The 27604-nt window shown below is 43.5% G+C and overlaps 1 protein-coding gene across 1 annotated transcript; it reads left to right on the top strand.

The window, feature by feature from the left end:
* Positions 1–1988: 1988 nt before the first annotated feature.
* LOC146064405 (retinoic acid receptor responder protein 1-like) lies at positions 1989–26859 on the top strand. The gene is made up of 6 exons (XM_083177861.1): positions 1989–2269; positions 18824–18886; positions 19007–19181; positions 21993–22129; positions 23675–23737; positions 24085–26859. The coding sequence occupies exons 1-6, from the start codon at positions 2051–2053 to the stop codon at positions 24223–24225; spliced, it is 798 nt and encodes a 265-aa protein (XP_083033987.1). The 5' UTR covers positions 1989–2050; the 3' UTR covers positions 24226–26859.
* The last annotated feature ends 745 nt before the right edge of the window (positions 26860–27604 follow it).

The following is a 27604-nucleotide window of genomic DNA, read 5'->3' on the forward strand; positions in this document are numbered from 1 at the left end:
TACGGTAGTAAATTAATTAAAATCCTGATTTTCTAATGATGACTGTTTTCAGGCATTTTAACATGTTTCATTTCTCTAATTCCAAGACAGATCGGTGATAATCGCTGGCTGCTGATCGGCAGATCCATTCAGCAGATCGGTGGTGTCGGCGGGTCCTGAAATCTGGGACTCACGGTGGCTAATGGATGGAGGCCCTAATACATACTTGCTTACCTGACCCTCTCCATGCGGGAGAAAACGCTCTGCTCCTGGACTTCCCTGGTAATGTATGATTGCCATCACCTGTGGTGAGACACCTTTACCTAGCTCCCCACAGGTGATGGCAATCCTACATTACCAGGGAAGTCCAGGAACAGAGCATTTTCTCCCGCAGGGAGGGAGTCAGGTAGACAAGTATGCCCTAAGATGCTTTTTAAAGAAAATGACACAGTTTCAGCTCAGTTAGAATGGTCGGCTCCTTTTTGAGTTTCTATATAATTTAAATATCCAGCCTACTTTTAAAGAAATGCATGATATCTCCTGACAGACTGTGTTAGATTGGTAACAGTTGAAAACAATCTGTATTGCTGGTTAAACTAAAAAGGTCAGTCATAAATTATTTCTGTGTCCTGGGGACCCCTGTGTGGCTGCTCTTTTATTTCTCAGCTAGAGGGTAACATAAATGCTATCTGATTGACTTGTATCTTATGCTCACAAAGAAGAGTAGAAATATGACTACTGACTCCTTACCGGATTGTTAAAGTAATTTAGGGTCTAATGCAGAAGGCTCCTTATGTTCAATGCGATATGTTGCTAACTGTTTCAGAAGTGTTTGAGTAGCATACTGGTATCTAAATCATACAGTACTTGCCTACTTTTGAAAACTAGTTTCAGGGAGATTATAGTTGGTAGGAGAATATTGCACTGCGACCCATTGAGGGGGCATCATGTCATGCTCCACCCAAAGGGCGTGTCTAGTTCCATATATGGAGAGATTGTGAAAAGAGATTGTGAATGTGGCAGTTAGAAGCGTGGGTGTGTACTGCTACATCTGAGGGGAATCTTTGAAAATGACTTATATCCAAATGTAGATGACCCCAAAGCAGTTAGTAAGAGCTACTATACTTGGTAAAGAAAATTCACTGATACTGTACGTGTCAGGGATTGTGCATCTATTGTGTCTTACACGTGGTTCCATATAGAGTAAATGGCCATAAGACATGCATGTAGCCATAGGGATCATTGTGTTTTATCACCAATGCTGGGAAATGGTGCTGATAATTCAATGTAAATGTATCTATCTCTTATTCCAATTTTTCCCAAAAATATAATGGCTACATAATGTGGGCTAGGTAAAACGAGGGTGATTGCTATATTAATCAGGGAGAGAGGGAGATGCTGCTATTTCAGGGAGTCTCCTGCAGAATGCAGGAGGGTAGGTAACTATGGTATAAGCTGAGAGAATGCCATTTAATGAGCTAAGTAATTACATTATTTACCAGCAGTATTTTATGACGACAAATAGCTGGGATATTATTATGATCTAATCTTACAACATATCATGTGCTGACCACAATGTATACAGTGACCTAAACCCAATAATCGTGGTGATTACAGGGATAGTTACACAATACTTACTGTATGTAATGCATAGTCACAGGGACCATCCTGTAGTCACTCTCACCTGTCCTGTAGCTGGATCTCAGGTTTGCATTCTAGTGTACCTGTGACAAAGCCACATTGTTTGGGGGCTATATCAGTATGTCTTTTATCAATAGAATGCACACTAATAATTATAAAAGAGAAATCGAGCCGTGTGGGGTGCCAGGAAGATGTGACTCGTGCTGGGAGGCAGAGAGCAGCCAAGCATCATCTTACTTATGGGAAAAGACGTACAGGGGCTGGGAGATGGCACGTCAGAGCCCTGGCACAGCTCACAGAGATAAGGGAGCAGGAGGAGGGTATCTTTCTTCTCCCCTGTGCAGTGACAGTGAGCTGTGGGAGGAGCTGCCCTCGGCACAGGCTATTAGTAGCAGCAGCCAGGCACAGGGAGGGAGACATCAGCACCACTATGCAGGGCTCTCTGTGTCTGCTGCTGGCACTGATGCCTTTTGCCATACCTGCGCTGCCCTTTGTCGTGTCTCCAGGCTCCTGGTCCTCCCGGGAGATACCAAGCAACAACAGAGATGCCAGGCTAGCTTCCCGTCTGGCGCTCACCTACTTCAACTACCTCTCCGGCTCTCCCCATCAGCTGCTAGAAGTGGTTGATGTTAAGAAAGCAGTGCTGAAGGTAAGTGGCCACTAGATCTATAGGGGGTTGCCGGCAGTGTATGCATGTCATCATGATGCTACCTACTGTAGTGGGCAGTGTGCGTGCCAAGCAGCAGCAGGGCAGTGCTGGGGAATACAGGAGTGTTGAACAGGCTTACTCTCATGTTTTACTTCTCACGTGCCCCTGCCTTTCATAGGAAACAGTTACCCTATTAGCATAAGCTGGGAATTCATGAAACACCAGCTGGTTGCTATAGTATTAATTGCATTAGTTGAATGGTTGCCATAACAAGCTGTCATGGTTATATGATGGGTGCACTGGCATTGCTGGGCAGGCTGTAGGTTGGCTTGTTTTCAGCTAGTATCGCTGAAAACAAGTCACCGTCACCATTTAACATGCCCTATTCTATGTTCCGGGGGAATCGAGAATTCCCCTGAACGGTGAGGTTCGCGGCTATATGCTATGTGCCTCGCCGTTTTGACGGTGGCACACGCTGTTTCCACCTCACTTTTTAGAAAAAGCAAGGTGGAAATGGCGAGTGCAGGGGTTCATTTGAATACTGATGGCGGGCTATGGCGGCGAGCAATAGGCACTGCTTTCCTGATCGGCATTGAATATACCCCATTGGGTGATTGTTCAGTCTGTAGGGTGGGGACACAAATTGAAAGCAAAGGACAATTGCTCCCAAGTGCTGGAAAGAATGAAGACCATAGTGATTGATTTAACAATTTTATCCAAACAATCATTTTTATCAGTTGTCCAGCATTTGGGAGCCAATGGTTGACTGTCATTTACTCTCATACATGACCAGGTTTTTGTACATATCTGTACCAGACAGATTGGACAAACACATCTTTAGGTATGTACCCAGCTTTAAGGTGCATACAACGTGTGACTTTGGCCCCCCAGCTGTTGTTAAACTATGCATCCCAGCATGCCCTGCAACAGTTTTAGCATGGCCAAATAGCAAAACAGTAGCAGGGCATGCTGGGATGTGTCTGTAATTAATATTGCACCATGTGTATGCCCAATTAGTCTGAGAACTACAATGGCAATAATGGAGATAGAGCAGCAATGGGCAACATGCAGCTCTCCAAACCCTGATTTGCACACCCCCCCCAGCTCCTTATTTCTATGTTATATAGTACCTCGTACAGAAACTCCTTTCTAAAATTTCATTAATCAAACATATTCAGTTAAATTACAGTTGAGACTGAGGGGGTTATTCTGTTTGGTATGGTGGGACCGTATACGGTCGGATCGGGCTTTTTTTTCATCTACGTATTTTTCACAATGCGCATGTGCGGCGACCTCACACCGCTCACGGACGGGTCTCTCCGTGCGAAAAAACCTGTCTGCAAGAGCACGGTCATTGTGGGCGGCATGTGGACGTTTTTATGGAATAATGAGGAAAACTGGGCGCAAACATGGGCGTACACGGGGGTGTGCGCACAAAATGCACAGTGCCACAACCGCCTCGATCGGCGTACGCACCGTTCATTTTGGCCCAAAAACAGGTGGACGCCAAAGATAGCTCCAGACCACCCCTAGAGATACCATATGAGAGCAGACGCCTGGGTCTGCTAATTAACGCTGATTACTAGTCAAACACATACACCTGAATGTAATAAGCAATGCAGCAGCCTATTAAGTGTAAACCATTATTTCACTACCTGCAAGCCACACACAGCCCTCAAACACATTGGAAGCATATCTTTCTACACTTCTCTACATGTAAAGGTTGGTTTCATTTTAGGTAACATTCATTCTAATACCTGGTTATATATGTCCAGGTAGTTATTTTATAACCATCTACACCCATTCAGAAAGTGTTTTTTTATACTTTAAAAAGCAGGACACTCAATTCACAGGAGTCGACATGTGTCAACTTTTTCACTGAAACACAAACATACCAGTTTTTTATTATGAAAAAGACACATAAACCACGTCTAAGAGCAACAATCATGTTTTTGGACTCAATTTCTACTTGCAATGGTGGAGCAATGTCCTAAGGCCATGGCCACTATTTTGCACACAATCTGTATATTTTTCCCAGGAACATACATTATGCACTTTCATATCTGCTATGAACTTCTGTCCGTGCACTGTGGCGTACGCTCAGATATACGGTGTCGGTGGGAAAACGGACGAGATCCGTCTGTGCACTGTGGTATACGCTCTGATGTACGCCAGGTATCGGTGGCTAAGAGGGAGATCTGTCCATGCACGGTGGCGTACGCTCAAGTGAACGCCACTCCCCATTGTCGGTGTCTGTGACCGTCCGTGTGCGGCTGTTCTGTGGGTGGACTTACGCTCACCGTGAGCGTACAGAAAACGCACGGTGTGATGGACCGTACGCACGTTTCACCGTACCAAACAGAATAACCCCCTGAGAGTAATGCGTGTCCACCCATTGCAGCCCTTGAAATGAATTGCGTTGCCTATCACTGGGTTAAAAGATGGAATCATTAGGGGATCTTCTAATATATTCTACAGAGTATATGGCTCCATCTCCAGGAAAGGAGAAGAGCTTTGCAGGAGTTGGCAGTACAACAATAAATCCTGCTCAGCACTATGCCAGCCATTACATATCATTCCACCATCCTTTTGAAATATCTGACCCAATTCAACAATGTTGCTACCATTACCCTTGCCTTGCCTTCAAATCTGCAGTTATTCTTGAACTTAAAGTGGCCATACACAGGTCTGACTTGTCCAAAGGAAAAGTCAGACCCAATTTCCTTTGAAGCAAACTGGCAGCTCCCGGGAGGGCTTTATATAATATTTGGCACTTGATGTGTCATATTTTACATACAATTTATCTTATGCAATAAATCCTATGTAAAAGGCTGCCAGCAAGTTTGGGTAGCAGTAGGCGTACAGGAGATTTGGGCACTCCCATGCAAAGGAAGGGGCAGCTGCTGATTAGCGGAGGTCCATTCGTTTGTATCGGAGTGTTTAAATCTCCTAAATCTCCGCCCCTCCTGCCACTACCACAGCAGAATATGCCTCTATTGCTGGGCGCTTCCACCCTCTGCAGGCAATAGGTGTGTGCAGAGAGAGTTAGATTTGGGTGGGGTGTGTTAAGAAAAAAATCTAAATTTCCGTGTAAAAATAAAGCAGTCAGTATGTAAACCTGCACAGAATAGATATAACCCAGCCAAATCTAACTCTCTCTGCACATGTTACATCAGCCCCGCCTGTAGTGCACATGGATTTGCCTAGTTGTGTGCTTTTTTTCTTTGCTAACAAAGCTGAGTCAGACCTTGTATAGTCAGAAGGTCTTAATATTTTGAAAACTATTATATTGTATCAGATGTTGTTGTTACCATAAATCACCCATGCCTGAAGACCCACAGTGCATGGTCTGTTTAATTGATGGATTTTGCATCTTTATAACTAACGGGTACTGAACACATAACAAGTAACATATTCAGTTCTGGAATGAAGAATCCTTGTGTTAGTTATTAAACCGACTCTTGGATCCCATGACGCAGAACTTTTGAATAAAGGACAAGGCTGTTGTTTGGCCACAGTGTGAGAGGTGAGCTGTTATCACAAGTGATAATAAGGATACTGTACATGAGCTGCTGCTTAGTTCTGACATGAAGGTCAATGTGCCAATGATTTTACTGTTCCTTAACTATAGGGAAAAGAGCAGGGGTAGCTAAACCCAGTCCTGGAGTGCTACCAACAGTTCACATTTTCCAGACAACCTAGCTGCTGCACAGGTGCACTCATTACTCACTGATACATTTTAAAACATCAATTATTTCACTTATGATTCCTTGAGGAAAATGTTAATTGTAGGTAGCTCTCGAAGGCTTGAACTGGCTACCGCTGTTCTAGTGTGTGTGTATATAGGAATTGTTAGTCCACATAATACATTGTTTCCCAAGTTCCCATCTCTCTCCTATGCAAGGCAGATGCCATCCATTACAAATGAGGACATGGCCAGAGCTAAGGAACACAAGAACACAACATTTATTACTGTGTAAACCATACCTCCCCCAACATGACCCATTCCAGGAGGGACACGATGCTCTGTTCTTGGACTTCCCTCTCAATGTGCAGATGCTGACAGTGGAAGGTGTTTGATGCAGGCGATTGTTCAGTATGGAATCCCATACAATGCATGTGGTATGCTTTCATACTTGTTACTGTGGGAAAAGCATCAAGCTTAGCAATGGTGGGAGTGACTATCTGCCAAGTGTCAGGGTCCTTGGGTTGATCTGCTAATTATAGGAAAAGCAGTATTGGGTTAAAACAAAAATCAAAGCAGCGTTTTCCTTTAATGAGTACTAAAATGCATCAATGAATTATTAAACACAACAACATGGGTAAATTTAGCCTCTCGGTACTCTTAGTGCTTAGATTGTGCTTCTGCATTTTGGAGATTATTCTGGTTGCCACGCAGTGCTGCATAGTTCACAGCGCTGTGTGTCATTTTAAGCACGCCGCTGCTTGCACATGTTACCACCCCCCCCCCCCCCACGGCTGCGAATGGATGTTTTGCATAATCACCGACCATCGAATGACCTGGAAGGTACACGCAAAACTAAGACACTCTCAGCGTGTGTCCTGGAGGGAAACATGGCGGGCAGCTGACATCCGGTGATATCAGATGCCCGCCCCCGGCACGTGAGTCACTGGGTCATTACCATTCCCATGGGCGACACTACCCACCGCCTCATACCCCCACTGTCCGCATTGGTGGGTGCCCGGCTCGCACCTGGCCCATGCGCATTAAGGAAACATCGCTCACGCTCGCGCATGGACCAGAATAAGGACCATAATTGCATTCACCACAACAGAACAGGTATTTATTGTTTATTTCAATATTCAATTTTGGGGGGGGGAATACTCATTTAACTTGCAGAAATAGACCTAAACAATGCCAGCGCTGTGCCACACACAATATGACACACATCATAATATCATACATAAAAGCTAATATTTAAATGTAATTGTGACAGCGCTGTGCCCTTTAGAAGTGTAATTGCAAGTATAAGATATTTTCCTGTTAGTAAGTTTTGAATGATTTGTGGTAGTGGCGTATAAAGGACCCGCGCTGGGTGTAAGTCTGAGAGCACTGCATCAGTTCATCTCCCAGGCTAGTTATTGCTTGTATACCATACAAGCTGCTGTGGAGTAACATGGAGACAAGTGGATATATCCTCAGAGGTAAGTTTACTAAGTTGTAGTAGAGATGGAATACTGACCATAGCAACCAATCCAATTATTATTCTGATTTATTTAGCACCATCTAGGTCGGAGATCATAGATCAAATCTTATTGGTTGCTATGGGCAACATCGCATCTTTAATAGAACTCCCATCTTAATAAATGTACCCCTTATTTTCTGTTTTCAGATTTGCAAATGTAAAATGGGGTGATCCATTGCAATGAATGACACCTGTCATTGCTCATAATATATCATGCAGGCATGTCCAAACTGTGGCACTTCAGCTGTTGTGAAACTACACATCCCAGCATGCCTTGCCATAATTTTAACATTCCCAAATAGAAAAACTGTGTCAAAGCATGATGGGACTTGTAGTTTCACAACAGCTGGAGGGCCATAGTTTGGACATGCTTGTCATAGGGTCTCCTTGTAACTTGTACTCAGTGCACCAGTAACCTCTTATACAAACACAATAGCCTTTCAATAAACTCACTTGGCCCCAGGCAGGGCTGGCTGGCCATCACTATGCTGGGTGGTAATAAATCTAAAACCAGCCTGTACTAAGCTGTTCCTATATGAGTACAGTTACTATGGGATTGGGTCTCCTGAGCTCTCAGCATCACTCAGCTGGAAGTAGGTTAGGGACTTGTCTATTCCTTAGCAGATCAGTTGTCATGGCAGAAAATGCTCTCTGCAGTTTACAGTCGTTTGCATTATGGAATGACATAATATTGAGTTGATATTTTATTTTACAGCAGATTTGAAGGCTATAAGGTGCCCATACACGTTGAGATATGGGGCTGTACTTTTCGTGCTTTAAAATGTGCCATGCGATTCTAGCACTTGTAGGGGGATGCATGCGATGCGATCCCCCTACATGTGCGGGTGCGATGCAATGCGATCCCCCTACATGTGCGGGTGCGATGCAATGTGATCCGATTTTTTTTTTTTTTTTAAATTGATAGTTACTGATGGACATCGCATCACATCGCATGTACTCCTGTACTGATGCGATGTGATGCAATGAAGCACAAAAAGTACTGCACACAGATACTTTTTGTGCTTTACAATATTGTACCTGCGGGGACACACATCACATCGCATCGCATCCCCGCAGGTACACAGCGCGATTATCGCACATGAGATGCGTTTTGTACTTTAAAAGTACAAAACGGATGCGATAATCGCAACGTGTATGGGCACCTTAAGTCCAATTATATACATAAAGTAATGTATGTAGATCTATTGTAAAGCGCAACGGAATCTGCTGCGCTATATAAGAAACTGTAAATAAATAATAAATCTGCCATCATTAACACTGGAGTCCCTTACAGACAAGATTTAGGGGTACTTTGCAGCTGCATATACATGTTGGCACTGATGCAAGTTATTGATGGGTCTACTTAGGCTTATAGGCAAAAGAGTCGTTGAATAATAATCCTGGTCAAGTGAACCAGGAATTCGACATGCGTAGCTTGCAGTGTAAACGGCATGACCTGGGTCATCCGATCCGGGTAATTCTATATGTATAGAGAGAGAGAGACGGATCACCGGCACTTGGAGATTATGTAATTTCCAAGCGTCAGCAGGGGTGCCGGACGGGGTCCCGACAGTTGGGATCCCAACAGTCATTAACCCGATGTCGGTATCCCGGCTGTTAAAACACTGATGGCCGGGTTCCCGTAGAGGGAGAATAGAATAGGTGGCGAGCATAGCTCGCCACCGCGCCTGCAGCGTGGCGATCGCAGCGAGCCCGCAAGGGGCTTTGTTGCACTGGCCATGCTGTCTGACACCGGCCAGTCGGTCGACGACCATTGAATGATGAGGTGAGTGCACGTATATCTAAAGTGACTCTCAAGTCACTTAGATATGTGTGCACACTCGAGAGGAACGGGACGGGCAGCTGACATTCAGTGATGTCAGCTGCCCACCCCCGACACCCACGTCACGGGCCGATTACCATGGCAATGCCAAGCGTTTTCATGGGAATACCCATGAAACACTGGGTGTTCCCATGGACATAACTATCCACTGCCGCTAGGGATGCCAATCCCGGGATCGGGATCGGCGGGATCCCGGGATTTAGGGCATATTTGGCCGGGATTTGAATCCCGGGATTGGCTGCTCCAATCCCGGTATTGCGGGATCCAAATGCGCATTCGCATTTGATCCCCTTCTTATGCGTACCGCTGAGCGGGGCGGGAGGAGGCTGTTAACTTGAACTCCGGGCAGACGCGGCGGTGTCTGAACACTAAGGTTGCGCAGCGTGACCTCTAACATCACGCTGCGCTGCCACACACTGATTCACAAGCCACCGCATTCGCCCGGACACCAAGTTACCCGCCTCCTCCCCGGCTCGCCAGTCACCTCGCCTCCTCCACCGCGTCTGCATGGAGACATTTGTCACCCGCCTCCTCCCCGGCCCGCCTCAAATGCCGCATGCCGCCGGCCCGCCGCGCATCTCCTCTATGCTTAGAGGTAATTTATCAACTATTGGGCATATCATGAGGCCAATCCCGGGAAACCCGGGATTGACAGTTTTTCAATCCCGAATCCCGGGATTGAAAAAATGGCCCGGGATTGGCCTCCCTAACTGCCGCCCTGTCCCTAGTCTTGGGTTCATGTGTCCGGCGAACAGTTTTTGCCAAGGCCGCACGCACCGGACATATGCACATGCACAAAAATGCGCATATGCACAAGATCAGTGCAAACAAATTAGAATAACATATATTCCAGAGCACTTCTAAGGCCTTGCTGCTGAGAATAATATGTAATGCTATTACAGTCTTTCAATGGCCCTTAGAAAACAGAATGCATTCACTTTTTGTGAGCCTGTAAAATGCTACTTTTCCCCCACACAGCTATAAATGCCTACAGTACAGTACTTACAATTCTATGCAGCCCTTCGTTTACAAATCACATGCGCATTCCATATTTTACATAACTGCTAACCTGCTACAATTAGATCTGCATCATACAAACACAGATTGTAACCCCATACTGTAGGGATAATATTCTGCAGCTCACAACTACTGTATGAGAGGGAGTCAGGTCATTATGATGAATATAAATGTGTGCGTGGCAATTTGCACACCTATTTTGACAAACTCCCTTGGCACTCAAAGGGTTAAACTGTTATTTTAGATATACCTCTGTCTTGCAAGAAGGACAAGGTAAATATTGGGTCAGCCAATGAAGGTTCTAGGCCTGTCACTGAGTAACCGAAACACACAGTACCAGATTTTCAGTCCAATAAATTAAATCCTGGTGAGATCCGTCCAGCAAAAATAATTCTGTGTTGACATCCGGATGTGTCCGTCTCTACATTATCCCTTGACCTCTTATTTTCCTCCTACATCTCTCTAATTGCTCCTTACATGCAGAAATGCAGTGTCCCCTCTCCTGAATGGGTAATAAGCATAGGAAAGGCTTGCAGTGTATTACATAACCTAGCCGGCACCAAATTGGTATGCTGCTGCCTGACGCTGCTTACTGGCTGAGCACCGGAGACGAGACAGCCACAGCGCGGGTGTGACCAGGACATAGACGACAACTGATTCAATTGACTGTACACAGAGCCGGCTATTGGCTACTGTGTACAGGATGGCTGGGCGGATGGGCGTGCTGGTGCGGCCTGGGATGCGTTGGAGCCAGCGGAAGCAGCAGTGTCTGCTGGTCTCTCTTCCACTCTCCTGCTTCAGCTTCTCCGTTATGCGTGTGACGTCATCACGTCACACACTGGTGAACCATGCAGGAGAGGAGCCCGGGGGGGCACAAATTTTTTGGCAGGGGGGAGCTAAATTTATAGTTACGCCACTGACCGAACAGGTTTTCCAATGTCATCCTCTAGAGCAGTGATGTTCAACCTTTTTACCTTGAAGCACACTAAACATTTAAAAATTGCCAAGGCACACCATGAGATCCCCACAGGCAAAACACATTGACCCCCACTGGAAAAAAACCTAAACCTATTGGCCCCCATATAAAAAAACAATCACACTGGTCCGTACAGGTAACAAAAATAAAATACATTGGCCCTTTACATGAAAAGAAGAGACCAGTAAATAACAGTTGAACTGGTGGTGGCATCTCTTGATCTGGAGGCACACTTGAGAACAACTCAAGGCACACTAGTGTGCCACGGCACGGTGGTTGAAAAACACTGACCTAGAGAGAAACTATTTACAAATATTTTACCTGAAACCTTTCTTGTGTTATTTAAGGAGTATTAGGCAATTACTCATTATTACATTTATAGAACAGCATGTATGTAATATGAAAACATATGCATTTGGCTCCCATAGGTGTGCGCACATTGAGCGAGATTCACCAAACTGAAAATGCCGTAAAAAACACGGTTTTCGGGTTTTTTACCGCATTTTCATATGCAGCAAAGCCACACCGCCGGGGCTTCACTGCGGGGGGTTACGCCAGTCCTAGATGGCGTAACCCCATGGAAGTCTATGGGCTTCCCTTCGCGTCCCCCGCCACCCCACGCCGATCTGCGACGCACCCCCCTTACCTGTGTCCGGGCAGCCTCCTGCTTTGCTGCCCGGACCAGTGACCTCCTCCTCCCTGCACCTCTTCCAAGTGCAGGGAGAAGGAAACGGAGCCCTTACAGCCATGTAAGGGTGCAGGCAGGGAGGGGGGACCCGCAGCACATCGCCGGCCATCGCATTTGAGTTAATAATCACATATGTTAGTGCATATGCAATTATTAACATTGCGCGTGCCAGCGATGTGCTGCGGGGGTTATTAGTGAATCCCGCCCACTGAGTGTTAGGGGTGCACAGACACCCCCCTAATGTTGTGCCCACTCAACCTTATGAAGACCTCCCTGCCGCTAGCAATACCTTTTACCAAAGACTTTTGCTTTTTAGAACAGTATTCCATTAAAACAAACGCCCATCAATTAATTATGTGTGTTTTGCATTGTTAACCAGTGGTAGCCAACCCTAGCCCTCGAGAGCTACCAACAGTGCACATTTTCCAGACAACCTAGCTGCTGCACAGCTGCACTCATTAATCACTGACACATTTTAAAAGATCCACAGATGGAGCTAATTAGCTCACTTGTGATTCTGTGAGGAGACCTGCAAAACATGCACTGTTGGTAGCTCTCGAGGACTAGGGTTGGCTACCCCAGTACTAGACCATTGTCATATCACTACATACCTGCGTCCTCCATATACGTCTTTGACTTTATTTGCATGTACTGTTACACTGAGTAATTAGAAACTGAAAGAGGCAGGATATCATGTTGTGGCTGAGAGACGTTTTATATTGTAGCGAGTGTCAATAGATGATGGTAGACACGCCTGATTGGGGGTGTTAGACATGCCCAATATGTGGTGCTAGGCACACCCCTTTGAGGGTGCACTCCCCTAATAAAATGTGCTGCGCACACCTATGCCTGTAATGTTTACCTTATCTTTTTTACACACCATTTTTTATTTGAATTGATATAACAAATGCATTTTTAATGGATATATTACGCATCATTCACAGAGATGTTGGCACTCAAAGGGTGAAGGAAAACTTGTTTTCAACCCTGTAACTGTACAAAAGGTAGATTCCATGTGCTAATGTTAGTAGCAATGCAGAACATTTACCGGTGTCCTTTCCTGACCATAGACTATTGGACACGTCCTGAGAAGTGATCAGCTTATATTAAAGGATAAAATTCTGTGTATATAAAATATCCAGCTCCCTGATATATAGCACAGAATAGGCTTAGATCGTGCAGGGAAATCTTGTAACTGTTACTGGAGCTGGACAATAGAACACTGAAGGTCTAGAACACGGGCAATCTATCTTATACTCCAATGGGAAGATAGAGTACGGTTCTTGTTGGAACTAAAGTTCACAGCTATTAATATCTACAGCAGATTGAAAGCATCAGGGATTAGACAAACACGGACACACATTATGTAATAGGCGCCCCAGAGCTGCATGTTAATTTGCCTGATGTGTTTGACTAAGGTTTAATGAGTGAGCAATCACTTTCCTAACTGTATAAATAAAATGTGAAAGTGATCTTGCAAGGTTAAGCAATATTATGCAATTGTTCTAACATTAGAACATTCTGTTTTCTTTTTACAAGGATTATTGTTTTCCTTGTCAGTTTCTGCAAACCATGTTTCCTCCAGAGACTAAGAACTTCAAATCGACATAAAAACAAGCCCTTAGCATTTGTCACAGCATCATAACATCTCTTTCCTTCATTTTCCATCATCTGTGTTAATGATGCTACATCCCCGGCAGCCTTGTGTCCCTGGTGTCTTGCTGTTTCTGTAACCTACCTGTATCCTGGGCAGATTTGCAGTGGGAAAAGCTCCACTGCAGTGCAGTGTGCCTAAAACAATGCATAGAATATATCACATTTCTTCACTTGGAAGTATGATTTTCAAGACTACAGATTCCATATTCCATAAAGCAATAAAAGCCAAAGGATTTGTATCTTATAACTTTATTGCCACATTTGGTATAACAAATAAAACGTGCATGGCTGTTCGGGAATGAGGGTATCCTCATTTTAAGAACCACTGTTCAGAACAGGTGCTTAATTATACGTACAGTGTACACCACTGATTACAGTTTGCATAACGGTTATAAGCTGTTTCATTTAGTTAATAGGATAAATTCACCCAAAACAATGCAGCCCATATTAATCCATGTGCTAAGCATATTAGATCAAAGCTATTTCCTTCTGAGGGAATGGTTCCGGGTGATAGGTCCACTGTGCCTAGATCGGCAGTCCATAGGGCGATCACTATTGGTCGACAGGCAATATGGTTAATAGGTCAACATGACTTTGAAAAATGATCGACACAAGCAATAAGCAATGACTTGTTCATACTTTACGGTCCACGTGGACTACGATTGGGAATGGTAAAGTTCCACCATGCCCGCAGCAAGCCATACGAGGGTACGTGTTACTTATTGGGGATCCATGTTGACAGATCGACATAGACTCAACAACCGTGAAAAGTCATGTCAACCTTTTCCTGTGTCAACCATTTGCATGTCAACCTTTTGCTTGTGTTGACATTTTGACAAGGATCGAAGCAGGCCAGCGGCGGGGATGGGGAACGCCCAGCGTTTTATGGGTGTTCCCATGAAAATGCTGGGCATTCCCATGGGTATGCAGTGGGCCGATGCCTGCCAGGGGCAGGGCCGCCAAGAGAAATCCAATGCGATCCATGATAAATGGGCCCCTAGATGTTGTACCTAAATGCAGTGTATGTGTATTGTGCAGTGTGTCAGCGTAAACAGGGAGACAGTATGTGACTTTTTTCCCATGTGGAGTGGTTGTTGGTGGAGTGACATCATCGGACATCACCCCATGTAATTATTATTCATGTCTTGTGTTGGGGATAAGCGGATGGAACACGCTGCTGCGGAAACAAAGCTTATTACATTCCTCACTTCTGCCAGATTCTCGTCTCAGTTACAGATTGAGAAGAAACAGTTCTTTAAAGAAAAATGAAACTTGAGTTGAATTCTGGTAAACAGATACACTTGTTACAGTTGCAGTATGGGATGCAACCTACAGTACAGTTCATTTTCACATTTTGTTTTCTTACAACATGGAATTTTCTTGATTAACTAGACATAAAAACAGACAATAATTACATAAGCATACCAGGATGACCCTCTCCAGGAGGGACACAATGCTCTGTTTCTGGACATCCTTCTTAATGTATGATTGCCATCACCTGTGCTGAACAGGTTACTTGGTAAGAAAGGTGTTTCACCACAGGCGATGGTCATCAGAAATTAAGAAGGAAGTCCATAAATAGAGCATTCTGTCCCTCCTGGAGTGGGTCATGTTGGGTATTCATTGCCCTAGGTCAGGCGTGACCAAACTGTGTCTCTCAAACTACACATCCCAGCATGTCTTGCTGCAGTTTTATCACCCACTTATAGTAAAACTGTGTCAGGGCATGCTGGGACCGGCAGTTTCACAAGAGCTGGAGAGCCACAGGTTGACCAGGCCTGCCCTAGTTCTAAGACTTGGAATACATTTATGGTTTGTCCATTGTCCTGGTGAAATATATTAGGCATGTGCACCAGCCATTTTTAATGTTTCGTGAAATGTGTTTTGGAGCTGTATATCCGGCAGTGTTTTGGATCTGGATCTGTTCAAAAACACCGCCCTTCCTGCCAGAAAAATCGCAGAATTTGGATTTGTTTTTTTTTTGCTCCTACGCTATTATTAATTTCAATAACATTAATTTCCAGTCTATCCTGAACACCTCACAATGTTGTTTTTAGGCCAAAGGTTGCACCGAGGTAGCTGGATAACTATGCTAAGCGACACAAGTGGTCGGCACAAACACGTGGCCCATCTAAGAGTGGCACTGCTGCGGTAGACAGGATGGCAGTTTCAAAAGTTAGGCCCCAGAAAGCAGCACATAATACCAAAAAAAAAGAGATGCAAATGGTATTGTCTGCCACCCACCCACCATTATGTTGCGTAAAGAGGACATGCATAAGCCAATCATTTCAGTGACAGGGTCTGCCACATGACTGGCTGAAATTATTGGTTTGTTTGGTCGCCCACAAAAAAAAGCAAATTATCTCTCCCTGTACAAACCAGTTCTACAGGAAAGATGTCATCCTCACCATCCGATTCCTCAGTGCCTTCAGTACCTACATCATCCTCACAGATTATCAATTTGTCACCGCTGGAATCCACCATTACAGGTCCCTCTTTAGTCTCTGGAGCAAATTGCTGGTCTTCGTGGAAGAATTGATCATTCATTTTGGTGAACATCATCTTCTCCACATTTTGTGGAAACAACCTCCTACGCCGATCGCTCACTAAAAAATCTTTAGGAGTACACTGAGGGAGGGAGGACAAGTCAGGTAAAATAGAGCCAGTTTGTACAGGGGCCTCCAAACTGCCTTTTTTTCCTGCCAGTACAGGAATGGACTGTCTGACATGTCTACTTGGATGCTGTCACCAAAGTAAACCTCCACCATTTTTTATATGGTGACCGTATCGTATGCAGTGTCAGCAATTGTTGGCAGGTCCTTCAGTCTGGACCATGTTACATAAGCTACATATGGTGAGACAATTGTTCGGATCTGGATAAAAATAATTCCAGACCAAAGAGGTGTATTTTTTGGTCTTCTGCCCAGGCATGGCGACGGTCTTTTGCATCCCACGGACAACAACTGTCTCGCCCGGTGCCTCATTTAAGCAAACCACATCACCATCAGCAGAATCCTCCTCGTCAACTTCCTCCTCAACACCATCTACATCAATATCCTCCTCCTGGTGTACAATATTGACACCTTTAATCTTAAATCAGGAACTGGACTGTAGTTTATCCTTCCAGCATATGCAGAGGGTGTGCAAATGGTGGAAATGGCCACCTATTCCCGTACAATGATGGGAAGGTCAGGCATCACAAACCACCAACACCCTTGGACTCTCCTTGGGGATTTGCGATACCATGTCTTTAGAAGGAACAGTTGTTTGCTTTGTTTTTGATGCCAGCTTAGTGCTCTTAAATTTTCTAGCGGCGGGAGAAGGGCTTAGATCGTGTGAAGCTAAACCACTACTCATGAACATGTCTTAAACTAGGAGGAAATTATTCTTGTTCTTTCACTATTTTACCCTCCAAATTTTTGGTCTCCATTATCTTTCTGGAGTTATAATAATATGCAGCACAGGAGAGTATTTCCCTAAACCACATGCACATGGCAAAGCCTGAAAAAATTATACGGATTAAAATAACCCTTTTATTTTGGGGTTATTTATTATATGCGGCACAGGCGTGTACCACACACACACACACACACACACACACACACAAGGCAAAGCCTGAAAAATTAAAAGGCTTAAAATAAACCTTTTATTATTTTAGAGTTTACACTGGACTGTCACTGGACTTATATGGCTGTCATCTGTATCACTGGACTTAGCAGCAGTACCACTGGACAGCACAGCACCACTGCCTGGACTTATACAGCAGCATAGGACAACAGCACTGGCAGCAGGCAGCACAGTACCAGAGGACTGGACTGCACAGGACACCACTGCTGCGACCATGTCACCACCCCAAGCCAGCTGCCCAGAGAGACACAACCTCCCTCAAACCTCTCCAATGCCGGAGTGAAGATGGCGTCGGGTAGCGGGGGAGTTATATCGAGTTCAGATCTCTCAAGAATCCGACGCTGGGATGATGATGTTTTGCGTTGTTCTGGGATCCGAGCTTGACGAGAAATTCCAAGCAGCGCTCAGATCGCAGTTCTCATCCCAACCGTTGCCTGAGGTGGTCCTATAAAACCTTTTGCTATGCATTTTACCCCCTGAACATTTTCCCAACACATAAGAATCCTGTCAGGGTTATACCTCCTCCCCATGCTTCATTCTAGTGATATATTTAATGGGACATTTCCCAGCTTTTGGCTTGCGCCAAACATTGCTTTTATAAGTCACAGGTGCTTCCTCTGTTTGGTTTATGGCCCATATTCTGGTTAACTCCCAAAGGCAAATTCCTTCTCAAATGGACAAAACAATGTGCACTGCAGGTGGGGTAGATGTAACGTGCAGAGAGATTTAGATTTGTGTGAGTGATTTTGTTTCTGTGCAGGGAAAATACTGGCTGCTTTATTTTTACACTGCAATATAGATCTCACTTTGAAGTAAAACCCCACCCAAATCTTGCGGATAAGTTCTGGACAAATTTACACGTGTTCAATATTCTCTAGATTTTTTTTTTATCGTCTTGGGGACAAATTTAAAAAAGTCTTTAGATTTAGTTCCAGTATTGTGTTTCTGAGGTAAATTTATTTCTGGGAAGCACCACACAGAAATATTAGATGCATACAAAACAATCTGTACAATGGTTAGGGATGACCCCCTCATACCCATAAACAATAAATCATGACTCCAATCCCAGCATATTCAATGTTGCGGTGAATGGTCACACTCAGTCACTGTTGTTTAAAAACCTGATCATCCTCCAGATTCCAGTGGTTACGGCTTTGTGGTTTCATATCTCATACACTGACCCCCTGTTATGTGACAGAACAGGTTCATGCTCACACCATATTTTCAATAATCCTCATTTCTCTACCATCAACTATTTACAGTCCGGTGTGTCAATTGTAAGGATAGCTATGCATTGATAATATAAAGAGAGAGTGTGTGCGGGTGTGCGTTTGTGTGTGTAAAAAATGGATGTTTTTATGTTAGTGAATAGTCATTTTTATTTAGAAGTATTTATTTACAGAACAGAATTATGCATAGGTGCGGTAGTAGTTCCCTTTTGAGTTTATAATGAACAAAAGCATTAATGATGGCAAAATAACAGACACATTTTGTGAATACACAGTTTGTATATTAATGGCATACCTCATTTTCCTTGCAGTCCATTCCAGAAATTGGGAATAAATATTATGTGGAATTTACAGCCAGAGTCTCCCAAACTATGGTAAGTCTGTAACTGTGAATAGAGTGTGCATGCCAGGCCATGACTGACAGCTGCATCAAAGACAGGGCAGTGCCCCGTACACTACATGGTCTAATGACTGAGAACTCTCTGGTTTTGTAGGAAAATATTGGCCTATGCACAGCAACAGTTTTCTTCCAACATGACAAACCGCGACCTGCCATAAATGTCAACTGTTCTAGCAACAAAATCCAGAAGCAAGCCCGTAACGATGACTACAATTTCTACAAGCTGATGAAGGAACAAACTGTACCTATTACTGGAGGACACATACCTGGTGAGATGTTTGCTTGTACAGTGTAACATAAGAGCTAGGAGCTCGCTATAACCACTAAAACAGATAAGACAGTGTGTAAGACGGGCTATGGGTAAAAACCGGACCCACGACAATACTCCAGACCGCCGGACCAGACATCAAAAGTTGCAGTCCGGAGCTTGTAGTGTCCGGTCCGAGGGGTGCCCCGTCCTAAGGATGTCCTGTGCGGGGGAGCTTCATGTCAGCTGTCACCAGGGAGAGGAGGACGGGGAGGTTAAAACCTCCCTGTATGCAGGGCTGTTTCAAGACAATTTAGCTCCCAGGGCAAAGAAGTAAAAATGCGCCCCCCCCCCCCTCCCAAATACATAACATGGCATCGAAGAAATCGCGTGCTGAAATAGGGTGTGTGGTTTAATTTAAAAGGGTTGTGGTTTAATATAAGGGCGTGGTCTAGCAGGAAAACAATTACCTTACATCACACTTTTGCAACCTGTATGACCAGACATTGGTTACCGCAGGAATTGTCATTGTCCTCCTGCACTTAAGTTGGCAGGCTGAAGGCCACACAATGACATAAAAAATATAAAGGCCCACACAGTGACCTAGTACGCCTCACAGATCAAGGCCAAACAATGACAGGCTACTTATATCATTATATACTATTTATCCGTGATGACAATTACACATTATGCTGCACACTGTGATGAGAATTACACATTATGCCGCACACTGTGATGGCAATTACATATTACACCGCACACTGTGATGACAATTACACATTATGTCGCACACCGTGATGACAATTACACATTATGTCACACACAATGATGCACATTAGACCCCACACTGTGATGGCAATTACACAATATTCCCCACACCGTAATGGCCATTACACATTATGCCCCACGCGCCGCTGCCGCACAACTGATGCCGTTTACTAATATGCCCCCACAGTGCCAGTGCCACACATATATGCCCCCACAGTGACAGCTATGCCCCCACAGTTCCACACATATGCCCCCACAGTGACAGCTATGCCTTCAGTGCCACACATATATGCCCCCACAGTGCCACACATATATGCCCCCACAGTGACAGCTATGCCTCCACAGTGCAACACATATGCCTCCACAGTGCCAAATATGCTCCACCGTGCCAGATATGCCCCCACAGTGACAGCTATGCCCCCACAGTGCCACACATATATACGCCCACAGTGACAGCTATGCCCCCACAGTGCCAAATATAACCCCACAGCTCCACACATATGCCCCCACTGTGCCAAATATGCCCCACAGTGCCAGAAGCAGCACAACTCACTGTCTCACTCTCTGGGTCTCCCCCCGCTGCCATCGCCTCTGCTGATGCTGCTGGTTCTTCTTCTTCCTTGGGGAGGGGAGCGCATTGCTCGTCTCTCCTTCCCCTTCACTGTGTACCTGAGCCGTCGGCCATTCATACCTCGCTGGCTGGCTCCTGATTGGCTGCCGGCCCGAGAGCTCTGATTGGCTGACAGCCCAGTGACACAGTGAGCGAGGGAAAGTAGAGACGCGCGATGCGCTCCCCTCCCCATGGAAATTAATCAGCTGTGCCTGTGGCGGCGCGGACGGGGAGAGCAGAGAGGGGGAGGAAGGGAGGCGGCGCTGTGGGGAGCTGCCGGGCGGACAAGCCGTGCGGCACCCCGGGCTGCTGCACGGCTTGTCCGCCACTAGAAACGGCCCTGCCTGTATGGTCCGAGCATGTAGAAAGAGCCTGGAATGGTCTGAACCACACGGGGAGGCTGTAATCTCCCCTTCCCCATGTCCCTGGTGAAAGCTGTCCCTGGTGAAAGCTATCACAGGCATCCCCCTGGATAGGACACCCCCGGGACCGGACACTACAAGCTCCAGACTGCAGATTTTGATCTACGGTCCGGCGGTCTGAGGACTTGTCCTGGTGTAGTTTTTTACATAGTCGTACATCTCAGGCATTTACAATTGGCCGCGTAAATGCTACCAAACATTCCAGCTGAGGCTGCACCCAATTATCATTATTATGGGTAACCGTAATAATGAGTATTATAGTGTCAGAAAAATATTTTTATATTTAAAACTGTTACAAATGGCTGATTTTTGTAAAAAAAAATGTAAATCGGAAACTAATTTTGTGTAATTACAAGCAAATTAAATGTGAAAAAAAAATATAAAGAAAACTAATTTTAGTGTAATATTTGGCATTTTGTTAAATTTTTATTTGTTTAAATACATACTTTAATCCTATTTGGGGAGGTGGGGGGCATAAAAAAATTAATAATATTACTTTGGGGTAATTTAAGCCGATTTTTCTTCACTCCAGCAATGACATGTAATTATTGTACCAGTTTGGCTAACTGAACCTTCCATTTGCTTAATTGTTCATTAGGATGGGTGTCCAAGGGGTCCCTGACATTTTTACTTTATATACTGTACCCATATTTAAATATGCCTGTATATTGTTACATTTGGCATCAGCTCAGCACATTGAGGTCATTGGGTACTTGGTCATTAAATAATAAATTCTGCAGTTATATCATCAGTAAGTGTTCCTGTTACTTAATACATTTGTGGCTAGATGTGCTGCTGTATTGCTACAGTAATGAGTTAATATATTTGTATCTACCAGCAATATTAAAACTTATTCTCAGTGACCTACAGTCAAGGAAGTGATGAGACAACAAAGAGTCCAGTACATATTTTCACAATGGGCTAACCCTAACCCTCCCCCCTTTTACTATGTATATAAAGTGCAGGTAGTCTTGCCTGGTCCTGTCTGAAATCATGGCATAGATAGCTTACCAGGCCTCGTCTGCTTTCTCAGACAGTTTTGGCTATATTAACCCACAACTTGAACCTGTGTGGAACCTAGCTATTTTGGGAAGTAGCTACCTTATATGGGAAAAGACCACAGAGAATCGGGAATACAGCATGGCACAAATCAGAAGTGTAAAGCAATTGGTAAGTATGTATAATCTTCATGATATTATGGTTTTATTTTATCATTGTACTTTCATACTATGAGGCAATTCTCGAAACACAAATCATGCTTGGTTGTAGATTTTGTTCAGAAAGTTCCCTTATAAGATCCCATTCAGTTTCTTGGTTGACTGTCAGAAAGAGGCCAGAGACGAGTAGATAAAACAGTGACAAGACTGGAGAAGTATACCATTGGAGAAGTGTTCCATGGCAATAAATCAGCTTGGAGTAACATTTATCAAGTGCATTCTATAAAATTATAATAGCAGCTGATTGTTCTCCACTTTTATCACTGCTTCATACATCTTCCGCTTTGTACATGGAAGTCAGGTTTCAGTTTAAATGCAAGTTCATCTACAGACACAATGTACCAGGGTGGTAGTCCTCTCCTTTCCCTTTTCAGCTTTTACCTTGCAGTTATGCTCAATTAGGTCATGGAGTGGACAGGACAGGATATTACCAGATAGTGGTTTTATACTGATGGGTGGATTCCAGTCTCTTATTTGGGCTCCTCCAAAATGTCCCATTTATCTCAGATGACTATTGACTACTGTGCAAGGTTGTCATTAACCAATGGAATCCAAAGATATCACCCATAACTCCCTTCACTTACAGCAATACTTCCTACTAGGACCTCATTCAACCTCTGTTGCAGGTTGGACTGATTTGCACAAGATGTTTGGTAACTTGGTTTGACAAGGTTCAACTAGCGCCTTTTCCTGACTTTGTGAATAGACTTCTTCCCCTCTGGAGACACCAATAATGGGGTTTTCTCCTTACAACAGCAAACAAACCATTGTTCCCATTAGAAACTATGGTGTATATGTACTAAGACTTGAAGAGAAATAAAGTGCATGGAGATGAGTCCTCTCTTCCACAGTATAAAATGGGATAAGATGTACCAAGTGACCCGTGCCTTGTCCTATAATGCTGTGGGAGATGAAACCAAATCCAAAATTCTAAATTGGTGATAGAAAAGGCATGAGTCCTGGAGTTGTAGTGGCAATAGGCAGTAGGATCCATCCTACATTTATAATGGATGCTCTAAGATTATATATTACTGCATTATTAAACTGTCCTGGGTAATACCGGTAGGGTAGGTGCTGGCTGGACATGTGCTCTGGCTTCTGGTTTTTTTGAGACACTGCACTTGGAAAATGCACGCCCATACCTGATATTACAATGTCAGCAACAGATCCAATTCACCAGTTCACCTCCACCTGGCTTTTTTGGCTTGAATTTAAGAATCTTCCTGTATGCCTCAGTAGTCTTCTCCAAGGTTTATCTCTTGCGCCCATGTTTTCTGTGTGACAGTAACACATCCTTGGCACCCCATTCCATCTGTAGGATTCACCTTTCTCTGCTGCCTTTCCCCATCCATGCTTGTTTGCCATCTTCTCCCTTTTGGTATCTGTGAAAGTTCTATTCTGTAATCCTTTACTATTACTACTGTGCCTACCAAGGGTACATATGTTTTTTTTTCAGTGGTTTACAAGAAATTCAAAAATGTTTTTTCTTTTATTTAAGATTCGAAAGGATGATTTAATTGCTTTTGATTATGATATTGATCTTTATGAAAGACCATCAGAGGTAAGTAACCATGTAGAGCTTGGATGTATTTTGGAAAATAATGCTTAAATGTAAACACTGTTATTTGACACACCAATAGTCCCTGTCATTCCCGTAGTACAGTACTATCCATGTCAGGAAATCCAATACATCGATACGGGATCACTGAGTACATAATTAATTCTTCTACTTACCCAGCCTTCTACTACCTACCCAGCCTGTGGCGTTATAGTAATGTTTGGTACTTATGTTATGGTTTGCTGCCATGTATTAAATGTATGATTTGTACATATTATTTACAAATGTGTTTATGTACACTTTGTGGTGCCTTAGAAGTAAAGATAATAAATAAGAATTCTTTATTTCAGGAAATGGTGCCCTGTAGTCTGCACGTTGTCTGGATGCCGGGAAAGTCACCCAAAGTGGACTATACCTGTGCAGAGGATTCAGAGAATGGATCTGGCAACAAACCAGAGGAAGGATCAGCTTTCCTAGGGAATTTTAAATAAATATAGAATATCCTATGAACTATAACATTAGGAGTCATTTATGAATATTCATGGTCTCAACAGTAAAGTTTCCACTGTAAGTGAACACCACACATATCACAACAGGCACGTTGCAATTTCTATTATTTGACAAGCCCAGAATTAGGTTTAGATTTATTCTAGTCATCTTTCAAATGTTACTATTGCCATGGTAGTATTTGCATCTGTCTCTGATCTGGAACAAAAGGGCAAGATCAGCGGAGAACATGATTTCCTGGCCACCTAATATACCTTGGTTCCTTTCCACATTCCCTAAAACCACATTCTAGTGTCCAATACATTTAGGGATAGTTACTATAGCTGCTACTTGGGCCATGGCACACTGATAAGCTGTGGGCAGAGTTCATAGACTATTATATATAAGACCAAGAACTACCCTTACTATTCAGCGCTTCTTTAAATAGTCAGTAGATTTGACTAAAGACTTTAAAAGGCCAATTGTATTTTAGACGAAACGTACCTGTTTTTTTTTTTTATTGAATAGATCTGCCACTGTAAACTTAGTAAATGTAACCACAAGATCTCATACACATGGAAGGTAGGTAATATAATACTCGTACAGTACAAGAGGCCTTCTCAAAGTCTAGTAAGCGTGTTGTGGCGAGGATAGCTCATTTTCTTTTTATAGACCAGCACACAGACTTTCTACATTGCCAGCAGCGATCAGAAGTGCCAACACTCAGTGACTTACAATGGTGTTGTAGGGGAGCGCTCGGTAGTACACCATTCTCAAAATCTCTTCCTGGAGAATATGCTTTCAAAGTGTAAGGTTTTGTCAACATTTTTATATGTATGACCCTAAACACCATACTGATTTAACGTTAAGCACTGGTGATGCAGTTACTCATACAGTATGTAGGCTATGCTGTACTACACACAATAACTGACAAACATCATAGGTGTATATATATATTGGATACATGTATATATACATAATATGTAAGCAATTTAAACAAAACAATTAAAGCAACATTTTAATTACATGAAAATGATTTTGAGAAGCACAATTACTTAAGTAATGCAGTCGCTTGTGCCATCAGTGAGTCTGTAGGAAGACATCGTGACGGCTTACCTCTGTACCTCCTTCTGCTCTGTGTGCTTCCAAGTGTACATACATATATGTGTACACATTCTGGTTTTTCCTTTGAGCGCAATAGTAGAGTGTGCAGATAATAGCACTGTATGATAAACTTCAGGTACATCTGTATTGCCACAGGGCTAACGAAAAGTACTACAGTAATAGTTTGTACTCACATGTGTGCACGATATAACAATGATATTAGGCGTGTTTCTTGGACCTTTGTAAGTAATGACATCAAAGAATAAAGGCCACAGTGGTGCACATTCTCATTGCACACAAGCACAAAGAAACATGTATATATACCTGCACAAAAAGCTCTTTAATTGAATGGCACCTGTAACTATCAACATAGCCACCTTCTCTGAGGCTGCCACATTGTGTTATCAATCGCCGGCCAGTCTTCTAAGCAGCTTATTGAGCAACGTTTAGTCTTCACTTTGAAGCTGCTTATACACAGTTACACACAGTTCAGCTGGGCTAGTACAATTAATTGATCTACGTAAGGTGTCCTATTGAATGTGATCAAGTATAAACTCCTATTGCCTGAAAATAAATAGTTTAACTGGAAAATGCATATGGCCTTCAAAGTACTGTTTAAGCAATCGGCTATATCATTGGGCCAGTACAGCTCAGCATCATCCAGAAACGGCAAACATGCTCACATACAATGTTGTTCAGCACTGCGCCACTAAATGCATAGACACCTAGGGTGAAATGTAATAGGGAGTCAGAGATTTTGTAAAGGTTGTCCATTTTGTTAAAGCGGCAATCAATTACATGGCAAAATCAACCTGGATTTTCCGTGTAATTGATTGGCACTTTAAAAAATGGGAAAATCTCCAAAAATCTCTCACTTTGCGATTCTCACTCCCTATTACACTCCGCACCAAGTGGTACATTTACTTAAGCTCCTAAAAATTAACAGTTGATGCTGCCCATAACAACGGATTCTGTGTATAATTGCTCAATTGCATCCTAGAAAATGATTGACAGAATCTGATTGGTTGCTATGGGAACATCACCTCTTTTCATTTTTAAAAGCTTCAGTAAATTTACCCCCAACTGCCCGGCACTGCTGGCAGCGTTGAAGAGACGCTGACCATGCCCCCAGAGAGGCAAAAATGTTGGTAGACCACTGCTCCAAATTTCACGCAATGTCCTGATTCCTATTCTTCATAAATTGTGAGGTATGTATACATGCTTGCATGGACTGAATAGGATTCACATCCCAACTGACCCTTTTGTATTCAGTTTTGTTCAGCATTTCTAATAAGCTAGTTTTTAGTTTGCACATAAGAATGGCTAATAAGGAATGTAAGCAGGTTTTATGAGATCAACACTCTTGTGTTTAGATAACCAGCTGTAGTTTGCACTTTATGTAACCATTCATCACCTGTTTATTGAAATGTTCCATTCATTTTTATCCAGAAACCACTCTTCATGTAAACCGCCAAATAGAAATATATGGAATAAAGGGTCTACTATTTTAATTAAAAAGTATTGTACTTTTACAACTTGTGTGTACAGTTTTAATACTCCATAATCCTACACAACACTGCCTTTCACAGGCTTACAGGACGTCCCTGAAATGATGTTATATTGTTGGGAAGTAGAATATGGTAATGACCTTGCAAGAGCAGCAACTTTGAATAACATTTTGTCTGTCAGTGGGGCAAAGCTCACGATACATATTAATGTAAGATTAAGGGTGAAGAAAAGGATTTTTAATGCAAGAGCCCGTCGCCAACAGAAACAAAAACTAAGAGCATTTCAAGCTATGCACCCACTTTATCCATTACGTCAGGCTTATAAGCAGAAGTGCAAACAATAAATATTTTCCCAACTATGTACAACAAAAAGTACTGCCTTGCCCCCGGAGATGAATATAATAATAAAAAAAAAACATTAAATAGCAGTGGTGAAAAATGTCTGGTTAATGTGAGAGATCAGAGAACGGCCATACTGGTAAAAGTGGCAAATGAATGTGGCACAGTGACTCAAAACACTGAGGGCCCATTTATCAAGGATCGCATTTACAATGCAATCCTAACGGCAGGATATATCATCCCTGACGCGCAGGGACAGGGCTCCGAAAGGAGCCAATCCCTGAGATATGCTGAGCATGCGCAGTTAGCGCTGACCCCCCACTGACCACACTGCCCCGATGGCTGTGCGATCCTAGCCTACAATGTGCTACTTCCATCTCAGAATGGCTCTCATGTAGCCCATAGGTTACAATGGGCTACCGCCATATCTAAA

The sequence above is a fragment of the Crinia signifera genome, chromosome 3 (assembly GCF_055691185.1).
Source record: "Crinia signifera chromosome 3, ASM5569118v1, whole genome shotgun sequence".
NCBI classification, from domain to species: domain Eukaryota; kingdom Metazoa; phylum Chordata; class Amphibia; order Anura; family Myobatrachidae; genus Crinia; species Crinia signifera.